Source organism: Chlamydotis macqueenii, chromosome 24 (genome assembly GCF_036417535.1).
Source record: "Chlamydotis macqueenii isolate bChlMac1 chromosome 24, bChlMac1.mat, whole genome shotgun sequence".
In the NCBI taxonomy this organism is placed as follows: Eukaryota; Metazoa; Chordata; class Aves; order Otidiformes; family Otididae; genus Chlamydotis; species Chlamydotis macqueenii.
The window spans coordinates 240,608-252,651 of record NC_141579.1 but is presented as its reverse complement, the minus strand read 5'-3'; the positions used below and the strand labels follow the sequence as shown (position 1 = coordinate 252,651).

At 42.6% G+C, this 12,044-nt stretch overlaps 1 protein-coding gene across 4 annotated transcripts in view; it reads left to right on the top strand.

Moving 5' to 3' along the window:
• PKNOX2 (PBX/knotted 1 homeobox 2) overlaps positions 1-12,044 on the top strand; it is a 96,952-nt gene that overhangs the window by 58,236 nt on the left and 26,672 nt on the right. For all 4 annotated transcript variants that reach the window (XM_086766293.1, XM_086766290.1, XM_086766291.1 and 1 more), the window contains one exon: positions 9,116-9,224. In XM_086766293.1, the coding sequence (XP_086622419.1) occupies positions 9,141-9,224 (84 nt within the window). In that variant the 5' untranslated portion in view covers positions 9,116-9,140. The remainder of the gene's footprint in view (positions 1-9,115; positions 9,225-12,044) is intronic.

The following is a 12,044-nucleotide window of genomic DNA, read 5'->3' as shown; positions in this document are numbered from 1 at the left end:
TGTTCAGTTTTGGGCCCCTCACTACAAGAAAGACATTGAAGCCCTGGAACGTGTCCAGAGAAGGGCAACAAAGCTGGTGAGGGGTCTGGAGCACAAGTCTTATGAGGAGCGGCTGAGAGAGTTGGGATTGTTTAGTCTGGAGAAGAGGAGGCTCAGGGGAGACCTCATTGCACTCTATAGCTTCCTGAAGGCAGGTTGTGATGAACAGGGGTTTGGCCTCTTCTTCCAGGCAACAAGCAGGACCCGAGGAAATGGCCACAAGTTGTACCAGAGGAGGTTTAGATTGGACTTGAGGAAAAACTTTTTCTCCCAAAGAGTGGTAAGGCACTGGAACGGCCTGCCCAGGGAGGTGGTGGAGTCTCCGTCCCTGGCAGTGTTCAAGAGGTGGCTTGATGAGAAGCTACAGGATATGGTTTAGTAGCTGTGGCAGCAATGGTAGTGGGAAGACGGTTAGACTAGATGATCTTATAGGTCCCATCCAACCATGTGATTCTATGATTCTATGATTCTATATTACCTCTTCTCTAAATACAGTGATCCTTTAAGGGGGAATTACAGTTTTTTGCTGTGCTTTCCTTTATTTTTTAGAAATCAGACTGTGCTGGGAATCCTACTTTAAAGCTCAAGTATTTAAAACGTGTTGTTATGAGCCCTACAAGTCATGGCCAGCCTGGAGGAAAACACAGATATATTTTTGTAAAAATACTCTGCAATACAGGCTGTTATCACTGCAGAATTTTGGCACATCAGTAGGATGCAGAGAAATGGTTACCAGCTAAAAATAACTGAAATGCAGAGCTTAAAATAAGATGTACATTAAACCAAGGGTCTCACAGTCCTCTAGTCAACCCCAATTGCTAAAATTAGGGCTTGACGGAGTGACAAATGTGCTAGATCTATGCCAAAACCGTAGGCACCCGGCAAGTGACAAAAAAAATAAAACCCCGTTGGCTGCAAATTTCCTCCTAAAGTAGCAAAGAGAAATCTTCGATTGCTGAAAACAAAGGTGCTGCCTTCAACTTGTTCAAATATCCTGAAAAAGTGCCTGATTTCTTCTTAAACTGGTGATGTTTAGGTGAGGGCATCTCAGGGGAAAACCCAAAAGCTTCTTTCTGTCCACGGTGCAGCAGAGCATCTTTTGTTTGAGTCTTACCTCCTCTGAAAGTCCCTTTTAATAAACAGCAGCAGATAACGGCAGGATTATTTCCCCCAGGGTGCCCTTTCAGCCCTGATTCTTGGCGATGACCTTCCCTTGGTCAAAAAACACCAGGATTAAGGATGTGATGGAAGTGGCTGAATTTTTCATTAGTCTGGTTTTGCCCTGTTTCTAATAAAGGTACAGGTTGAGCTCACTTTGAAATTACTTCTCTGATGGGTTTGTAGGGGCTTGGGGTCACCACAAGGACCTCTTTTGTGGGAAATCCTTCCTGCCTTGATGCCCTCTTTCCAGTCAGTATTTTAGAATCATAGAATCACAGGATGGTTTGGGTTGGAAGGGACCTTCAAAGCCCACCCAGTCCAACCCCCCTGCCAGGAGCAGGGACATCTCCAACCACATCAGGTTGCTCAGAGCCCCGGCCAACCTGGCCTTGAATGTTTCCAGGGATGGGGCATCCACCACCTCTCTGTGTGACCTGGGACAGTGAACCACTCTCATTGTAGAAAAAAAAATTATGTGAGCTGCCCAGTGCTTGTGTGGAAGGGCTGGTTGCCCTTGTAATGCATATTGGGCACATTGGGTTGTCCCCCTTGGAGGAAACGAGCATGTGTCTGTGGAGGACACAAGCATAGCCTGGCTTGGGAAGCATCTCCAGCAAGAAGACCAAACCCAACCTGTTCAGCAAATTGTGGCAACAAGGTCCAGACATGTCCCATTAAAGGCACAGAAAGACACGATGACGGGCATCCACCTGATTACCTTCTGGAACAGAAGGCTGGCATTGCTCTAAGTGGTTAATGATAGAAATTATCTATGGTGAAGACATCTGAGAAATAACTTGGTTCCCCTTGGCCTTTTTTACCTTGTATGTGTGTCCATTTTCCAGGCACAAAACCATTTCAACTTTCCTCCTCCTGGAGCCTGTACGTCCGCAGAGATGCACCTCTGAGGCCAGGTCGTACCTTTTGTCACTGTGCAAAAAAGAAGTTGCAGAAACAATTTGGCACATCTGTCTCACACCGTCAAACACTTCCCAGTTGTGTTTTGTCCCCAGTTTCCTCCTTGTGTTGAATTCAGACCAGACTGAACGTATTTTGGGGTGTACCATTCAGAGTAAATGGAGGAGACAGTGTAATTAAGCATAATTAAAGGAGTTCAAAACTATTTGCAACTCCCTAGCTAGATGGATCTGGTATAAATTACCGCGTCACATCTCAAACTTCTCTTTTGTCATGGAGGCTGGAAATATGGCAAAAATTTGCTTTCAAATTGGTGAATGAAAACTGTTTAAAATGAGGCAATTAATCTGGCGGCTCATATTGCAATCTTTGGTGTCTCGGCTCAGGGCTTGAATGGATATCTGTGTTGGTACCAGGAAGACTGGCATGCCTCAAAGAAAATCTTATTTTTATTTTCTGGCTTCTAGAGGTATTTCTTCTTGGGAATTTTGCATTTTAAAAGGGAATTCAGACCTGTTTCCTTGAGAGAGGTAAGACCGGGAGGAGCCAGAGAGCTGTGAGAGGGGGATGCGAAGCGGAAACTCGGCGAGTCGGGAGCTCTGATTTATCTGCCATATGGGAAAGAGGAAAACAACCGGCTCCAGAGGGATTTCTTTCCCTCTCCCGAAGGGAAAATTTGCAAGCATGTTAGCAGGATATAGCAAGAAACAAGGCAGATTTAAGGGAGGAGAGGGTTTTATTAGGTGTGCTGTGGCATTGTTCTGTTTTCAGGGCTTCCCACGTGCTGGGAAATTTTTGCACGCTCCTGTGTACGTCTTGCCCATGTTTCTGCAGTAGGGTTAGGTCTGTTGGCTTTAGCCCAGTTTCTGCAAGCCCACCAAAAAGCAAGTTTCCATTTGTGTTTAGCCAGTGCAATTACTCATGCAAGTGTTGAGAGATTTGCATGAAGCCTCCAGGCTTTGATTTGCAAAATGAACACCCCAAAAAGGCGTTATTAAGAATTGCAGTGTTGCACATGAGAGGTTTATGGGCTGCAGCAATGGTTGCAAAAAGTCATTGCATAGTTTGTGGTGGGATCTTTGCTGGAATTGTTGTGTATGTTAGAGATTGCGGCTGGGTTTTGCGCTGACATTGGTCTGATCTGCGCTTTGCAATACTTGCGCTGCCTGAGAAATTGGTGAAGGACTGCAGTTGTCAGTTTGGGATGGGAAAACGTGGCTGATGGTTAAATTTTTGCTTGGCAAGACTGTTTTTGAGCGTCTTCCTTCTCGACTGCCCATCCTCGAAGCAACAGCTCTAATGTCGCCTTTGCTGGTGGGACAGAAGATGTGTAAAAACCACAAATCTCCCATTTTCCCAATACCTCATTCATCTCAGGCCCATATTTAAGCTCCTTCTTCCAGCCCTTCTCTCCTAAAGTCATCGTGTTTGTTTACCATCATCTTCTTTGTCCTCCAAGAAGCTCCTCTGAACCTGGCTGGGACCTTAGGCATGGGACTTTCCCATTGCAAGACAGGCATGGGACTGAGATTTGGTGTTTGCACCATGGAAATGCGAGTGCTCAGTGATTCCTCTCTCATGGGATTAGCAGGTTGAGATGGAGAACGAAGAGCACAAAGCAAGGTTTTGAAAGCGTCAGGCAAGATTTGGATTATAAATTATTCACAGTTAATTGCTTGCAGTGAGGAAGTGTTGGAAAATTAATCTGCTCCTTATTTTTTACAAGCACTCTCAAGGCAATCAGAAACTTTTCCTGGACAATTTCTGTCTGGCAAGAGGAATTTTGTGCATTTTTTTTTTGTTGTTTCTCAGCTATGTTTCACTTCAAAGCTTTTTGATTTGCCCTCCAAAAAAATTCACAATCTGCTCTTTTGGAAACTTTTGTTGGGCCGGGGGCTGGATTGCACAAAATGCAAGTGCTTTCAGGTTACTTTGAAGAAGCTTCTTTGATCTTTCCCTGTGCCGGTTTGTTTTGGAAGGTGTTTTAATCTCTCCCTCTATAAAAATAACAGTTTAAAATGTATGTAGGTATCTCAGCTCTCCACTTAAAAGAAACGAACAAAGTTGTTTAATGCTGGTGTTCAAGGTACATTAACCTTGACTACTAAAGCTCTGACTGGCTCTTGCAGGTTTTATTCTCCTGTTTATGTTGCAGAGATGTCCCTGGAGCCTTTTAGGGATGGGTATATTCAGACAGGAGAGAAATATTTAGTGGTAATTGTTGTTCTCATTGGAAATTCACTGTAGCAGCTCCTCTCTTTCTAGGGAGCTGGAGCTGGGAGGAGGATTTGCAAATATTAAATAAATAAATGCAAATAATAAATAAATAAATGCTATTTTCTCCCACATCCAGCGGAGATGTCCCATCCGATGATGAATCAAACTTGGCAAGAGTTTTTTGGCATTTTCCGGCATGATGTTTCCGTCTCCCTTTTACCCCAGTGCTTATGCATTGGCCAAGAGCTTTTTTAGGAGAAAAATAGGAAAGGGGTTTGCTCTGGTCCAGGTTTTATCCTGCAGAAATATTGAACCTCCTTCTGCTTTAGCCCGTAGTTGTTGCAGAAGCATAGACTCAATTTGTCCTTTTTTATTGGGAAATAACTCGATAACTGGATGCTGGGAAGGATACAAAGGTCAGCTTTTAGGGAACCAGCATCTTGGCCAAGAGAAGAGGATGTTCCCAGTGCAAAAACCCTCCTGGGTTTGGATAAAGGAGATTTGGCTACCAAATATTCCTAAAAAAATAAAAATATTTAGTGGCTCAGTGATATTTCTTGCACGAACACTCCTGATATCCTCAGATGAGGCATCATGCGAGCCTTCTTGGAAGCAACCTTGAATGTGAGGAATGACCAAGAATGAGTGATATCTTGAAAAAATGGGGTTCTTCCCCATTTTTGACCATTTAATAGCATTCAGTTTATTTTTAATGAGGCACAGGGGGGTTCCTTTAATAGCTTGTGAAACCCTAGTGTTCATCTTTCAGGGTAATAGGCGAATTTTGGTAAAAACAAGCAAAAAGTGGGAAGGTTGGCAGATAGAAATGAGATGTCGAGGAACGAGAGGGTCACTCTCTGTTCACTTTATGGCCAATGAAGAGTTGGCATCACCCGTTGAGGGTGAACCTGTCCTCGCTGGCAGTTCAGAGAGAGACTTATTGTCCTCTGGAAGTGCCTCTCCCTTCCCCCTCAGCTATATTTCTTCATTTTAACTTAGATGTGTGCATATAATGAATGCATATATCATCAACTTCAGCATGCACGAGCCCTCTGTGAAGACAATGGCATAAAAAACTTGCAGCCCATTGCAGAGAAAGCAAGACTAACATGACATCCTTGCAAATCTTAAAAAAAAAAAAATTAAAAATACCTTCCCATGGCTGGAAAAACATCCTCTACTAATTTTGAAACTTTGGGTATAGAAGAGAAAATACCTGAAAAGCTGATTTTCTGATTACTCACGTTGAATCCTCTGTTATCAATTGCTGCGGAGGAGAAGCTGCTGAATGCGTGAGGAAAGACGATCCCCATTTTCCCGTTGATTTGGAAACGAGTTGCACCTTGCAAATCTAATATTAACATTATCCAGTGAAAACACTAATGTGGAGACCAATAATGCGACTTTTTTTTTTTTCATTCAACTCTACTAATATGATTTTACGGCTGTTTTATTAATCAAGGAGTCATAGTCACCTGGGGGGTGGTGGACGACTGTCTGCAATACTTTGATTTTTAAAATGTTTTAAGGCCTCAGTGGCCAGGCTGAAAAAAAACCCCCAACTTCTCAATTTAGTCTTTAATTATTTTTGTTTGAAAGAGGAGGTAATATATTGCTGGCAAAAAAAGAGTAGCCTGTAAATCTGAGACTCTTTTAGGTTGATGCAAGCTCTTCAGGAAATACATTTCCAACTTAATGGCAATATTTCAGTGATAGCTGAAATAATTTTATTTCATAAGGAAATTTAGGATACTTTGATCTTAGATCACTGCCAAAACCTAAAGTATTGCCGCTTCCAGAAATGAAAGAACCTTTATGGGCTTTATGGCTCACCATTTCTTTCCTCTGTGTAAACGCCCTGGGAGTTGGAAGCAATTCCTGCCCTTCTCGACCCCCAGCCCCTCAAAATTCACTCTTCATCCAAGATTTGATCATTGCCTTCAGCTGATCTGCCAGGGATTGGCAGGGGTTTGGCGATGCTCTGCTCCTTTCATCATCGGATGTCTACAATCAAGAGCTCATGCAGCTAAATAGATTTAAGAGGTGGGGAAAAAAAGAAAAGAGAGGATTAGTGCATTAAAAATATATATAAAAATTAAGAAAGGATTAATGCGTAAAATACCAGCTTTTGACCCTTCCCTGCATTTGGCTGCTGATAAATCCATGAGGCTGACAGCTTTGCATCGTTATCCCAAGATTCATGGCCGGGGGCTCCCACGTAAAACACCCGTCCGGCTTTTCCCGCGAGTGCCAGGCGCTTCCCTGGATGTTTATGACACCCGAGAGCATTTGTTTCCCCCAAGATAAATATACTGCTGTCAGGAACAGCTGTCACTCATTTTTATCCCTTTTTAATTTTTTTTTACATTTGGCTATAAGTCCTATTCTTCAAACAAATCAACACCCGTAAAGCCTTAACAAACGGTTTGATTTTAGTAGGTTAGATGATATTTGGCAATTAAATTGGGCTCTGGACTGCCACCTTCTGGGAATATATTTGGCCAAAAAACTCGCACTTCACAATAAATCCCTGTGCGCTAGAGGTAGGCTTGCTCCTGGCACAAACAATAGAAGCCAAGCAGGTTTTTTTTTCCCAAAATAGCACTCTTATATTTTTTAGCTTCCTACCGAGAGGTCTAGATCACCACAATGGTAAATTCTGCTTTTCTCCAGCTGCAGCTATTTCTGGTGGAGAGGTTTCCCCTTGGTGTTACCCCTCGAGGACCTGGATGCTCGCATGCCTCCAGCTGCAAGTTGAGTTTTGACATCGGACACCAAAGATTTTAAGCCGCGAGTTCACTCAGGAGCAGATAATTTTGCCTCCTGCTATTTTGCTGTTGGGGAAAAAAGATGAAAAGCATCATTTTTAATCCCATAAATGCGATATCCTGCTCGCTGCAAGAGGTCTGTGTCATGCAAGGACCCTCGTCTGCCTTCCCAATGCACAGGATTTCTTTTAATAATTCACGGGGCGTCCATACAAGTGCAAAATGTGTGTAAAGTAATCATGCATTGGTTTTTTTTTTCTAATTTATTCATGCATAATAATGAGTGGTTGATGCTTATCTCGTGCAGACAGCACTTGACTGTCCATGTGGGCTCAGTGCATTTATTCTCTTGGTCCCTGGTGCTGCCTGTGAAGCCCAAAGCCTCATGGAGAAGGCCAGAATATTGCAAATCTTCCCCCAAAGAACTGTAGAGTTCATGGAGAAGACCAGAATATTGTGAATCTTCCCCCAAACAATTGTGGATCTCACAGAGAAGACCAGAATAATGTGAATTTTCCCCCCAAAACTGTGGAGACTGATGTGAAGAGCCCAAATGTGCCTCTGTTTTTACTGAGCTCAATATCCCCGTTCCTCTGCCTTGTGCGAGAGGGTTTCTTCCTGCATGTCTCCATTTCATGGCAAAAGCAGCACTGACGCTATTTTGTGGTAAATCCCTTCACTATATCAGAGGCATCTACTTTCCATGGGACAGAGTGACAGCTCCTCTCCAGATGAGGAGCCAGCAGGAAACCCAGTGGAATGATGGGCATCGCAACTGGACAAACCCTTTGAGAGATGTCACCCTCTTACAAAAATGAGTCATTGCAGGGAGAAATGCGCTTTTGGAGGCTCTGGGGAGATTTTAACAGATTTTAACTTTGTGAGTTTGCTGAATCCCAAGCTCAGAGCCTCAGAGAAGATCCAGGACAGGAGGTTTTTTTGAGCATTTAAGCAAGATGATTGGCTTTCCTTCTGAAGCAACCATGCAGCTACAGTGAAATAACAGGACACTTTGGGGCAAAGAGCTGACTTTTGGTTGCACTCTGCTACCAAGTCTACCCTTCCCCAAGGCATCCAGCCAAGAGCTCCTCTACAAATTTGTCCCTTCCCAGTGCCCTCTTCTTTCTCCATCACTTTGGGACCTCAAGATACCCAAAAAGAGTTTGCTTTCCCCAAAAAGAACTGTGCATTTACAGAATGCAGAGCAACTTGAAGAGAGGTTGAAGGCAGCACATCTCAGAATGACTCCTGGCTTCAAGAATGTCCATATGGGATGTGCAAAATGAGGGTTTGCTCCCCAGTTCAAATCAAGCAAGGGTTTGAACCCTCTTTCCTTGCTTCTTTGCATTCAGTCACCATGGGGTTGGTCAGCTCAATGTAGGAGTCAACTGGATAGGTCAACTCAATGTAGGAATCAACTGTGTCGGTCAACTCAACATTGGATACTCAATGTCACTTGTGAATTGAGCATGCAGTGCTTTGGATGTGACTCCGTGGTGGCCAAAGACAAAGAGACACATTGTTTGAGGGTTTTTTGGTGTATCATTTCAGAAAATGGAAGGTTTTGCATTTCTGACTTTCCTTCCTCTTTCCAAAAAGAAGAAATAACTGGAAAGGGGATGGAAATCCCCATTTAAGCGCTGTGGTTATAGGCATAAGGGGTGGAAAAAAATGCCCTGGGTGCACCAGGGTTCACAAGGGGAAAATATAATGAGGTTCACTCATGGCAGCCACCATCTCCAAGAACCCTTGCAGAGGTCTCCTTGCCAGCGATCCTCTTTGCTTTTCCCCCAATATGTTCTTTATCCAAAGTCACGATCTCGAATATTTATAAAATTATGGTGAGGGTCATCAAATCATCTTGAGTTTCTTCCAGGGTCTGAGTGGTGGAGCACTGTGCTGGGGTGCTCGAGGACATCACCTCTCCTGTCTGTCCCTTTTTTTTTTTCCTTTCCGAGGGATTTTTGCATGGGGAGGTCCCCTTAATCCAGTGGCGTTTCTCCCACCTGCAGGTTCTCGATGTGACTCCCACCCAGGATGCACCATGTCTCCCCAGCACCGACTCTGACAATGATGGCCACCCAGACGGTGCCCCCCGCTCCCTACCAAGACACCCCGCAGGTGAGTGTCCCCCAGCACCCATGGGCTCCTCCAGACCCCTCATGACCCCTAACTTCTGCATTAATTACCCTCCCTTGCTAAATAATGACCATTACAAAGTATTTCACCCCAAAACTCATTTCAGAGACTGGCAAAAATTAAAAAAAAAAACCTTTCTTTATGCAATTTCCAGCATTGACAGGTTTTGGGACAACCTATGGGACTTCTTCCCCTTTCTGGCTTATTTTGGGGTTATGGGATCTTCTCAGAAAGCTGATGCGGTAGTGTGACTGCAGCAAGCACGTTAACGAGCTGGAAAGACAGAACATCTGACTAAACTGGGACAGGTTTAGCTGTAGAAATGGCCTTTTGATTTGCTTTTATGATGCTTTTTGGCAACCTGTGGCAGCGGGGAAAAAACTTAGTCTATGATGTTGCTCTAAGGGGTCAAATAACTTTTCTGAGCATCATTAAGGAGTTGAGTTATTTATTATAAGAAGAGGATTTTGTCCAAGAGCAGCTCTACTGGAGCACCCCAATGGGCTGGACATAGGAGCTGAGGTTGGATTTCAGAGACAGTCCCGCGTGAGGGGACACAAATCCACATCACGTTTCCACCTCCCCAGCTGCAGTGACCCAATGGGGATGATTGGGATCAAACGCTGAACTGGCTCTGCGTTCAAAGCAGCTTTTTTTGGGGATTCATAGGGGAAATATTGAGTCTTTCTCCCATTTGCTGCAAATCTCAGCTACAAAAGCAGAAATATCTCCCCTCCCAGGCAAAAAAAAAAAAAAAAAAGAGAAATCAAGCCTGCTCTCTGCAAGCTAAAATAAATAAATTTACTTTTACGCCCCCCCTGAAGCCACCTGGGTCTCTTTTCTGCTCGTCTCCTTTGGTGGGAAAAGGTCACTTCTTGCAAACGACACCTCGGTGGGGTTTTTATGGCTCCTCCAACTTCTGTGTCATCATTTGCACGCTTCACTGCTCTGCTCTGAGAAGGTTTTTTTCCCAATTTTTTTTTTTTGAAGCACACTGCACTTCTCGCTTATGCAGCAGGGAGCCGCGACACCATTTTAGACCTAATGGGCAATTTAAGGGACTTTTAAAATAGCTGAGATTTTCTGCAGCATCCTATGGAGATGTCCCCCTACCTTCCCCATCCCTGCCCTTTATCTGCCCCCCATCTTAATATGTTGGATTTTGGGGAATCTCGGGAGCATTGTTGCCCAAATCCCTCCTTTGTTCCCCCGCTGAGAGGGCTGCTGAAGCATTTTTCATGCAGCTTAGTGGATTTGGAGGAAAAGCTGCACCCAAGAGTTGCTTTTTTTGATCCAACCCTCTCACTCCTATGAGCTTTTCAGCTGAAAATCGGGGATTTCTAGGGTTTGGAAAAGCAAATTGCACAAGTGAGGTAGAGATTGGGATGGTCAGTGATAATTTTTTTTAAAAATCAGTTATGAGAGATACAACCCATTCCTCATCATCAAGGGACTGTTTTAGGGAGAAAAGTGCTAAAAAAAGGATTTGGGGGAGCTTTGCATGAATATTTTACTGTGCAAGCGATCATCCCCACTGTCAGAAATGTGCAAAAAAGAAGCAGAAATTATGGGAAAAGCTGCCTTTTTGAGGAAAAAAGTGCTGTAATTATCACCGGGTATCACCCTCTCCGAGTAACTCTACCTGTTGAAAATTGAAGAGCCTGCATAATTATCTGCGTATTTTACATCAGAAATTAAAAGAAAAAGCCAAGGGAAATTTCTTCAGCTATTTCATTAACAAAAAGAGGTTGTTTTAAAAATAGGCGGTTTTAGCACTAAAAGCAATGAAAGCAGCTTTGCCCTCCCCAAAAAAGTGCTTTTTAGATGGTTCAATTAGGGACAAAAATGGAAAATTAAAAAAATATTAAAATTTATTTATTTATTATACAAATATTTTTTAAATTATTGAAAATTGAGTGGAGATGTTGATTTTTCAGTATTTTTAGCAAAGAAAGCAGCTTTGCCCCCCCAAAAAGTGTTTTTTACATGGTTACATCAAGGACAAAACTGGAAAATTATTTCACAAAAATTCTTATTTTTAATTATAAAAATATTACCAAAAAAATCACGTATTAAAATTTGTGTGGAGATACTGATTTTTCAGTAGGATCAATGAAACCTCCAACTCCTGGTGTCCTTGGCACATTTTTGGGCTTAGAACTACTGTTTACAGCACGTGCGATGACACTAGAGAAATTTCACGCAGAACCACAAAGGAATAGGGTAAATATTATTGATTTAGGAGATTTTCTTGCTGTGAAGACCTTCACCGTGGTTGCTCTCTAGAGTTGACGTATTTGGCCATAGTCTTAAAAAAAAAACCCCTGAAAGCAAGAGGGATTATCGCATTTAAACCTGCAGGAAGATCCCCATTGCGTTGTGGCAAAGGATTTTCCTCCTAAAGAAGTTAAAAAAACCCAGAAATATAATAGAAAAAGGGATATAACAGGGAGGTGATGCACATCATCGAGCAAACAGCGCCTCAAAAATCTCTACGTTAACTGGGAGTCTTGCAAAAACAGGGGGATTTTTTTGCATTTTTAAAAAAATTTTGTTTCTTTTTAAACTTTTTTTTTAAATTTTAAAACTTTTTATTACTTTAAAAAACCATATTTTGCATACTTTAGACATATTTTTACATTTTTATCTTTTTAACATATTTTTAATTTTGCATTTTAACATAATTTTTACATAACTTTTTCATTTAAAAACTTTTTTATATTTTGAAATTAAATATATTCTTGTCCTTTTTTTGGTACTTTGCAAATGCTCACGTTCAAGCATACTCTCGCCTCTTTTTCT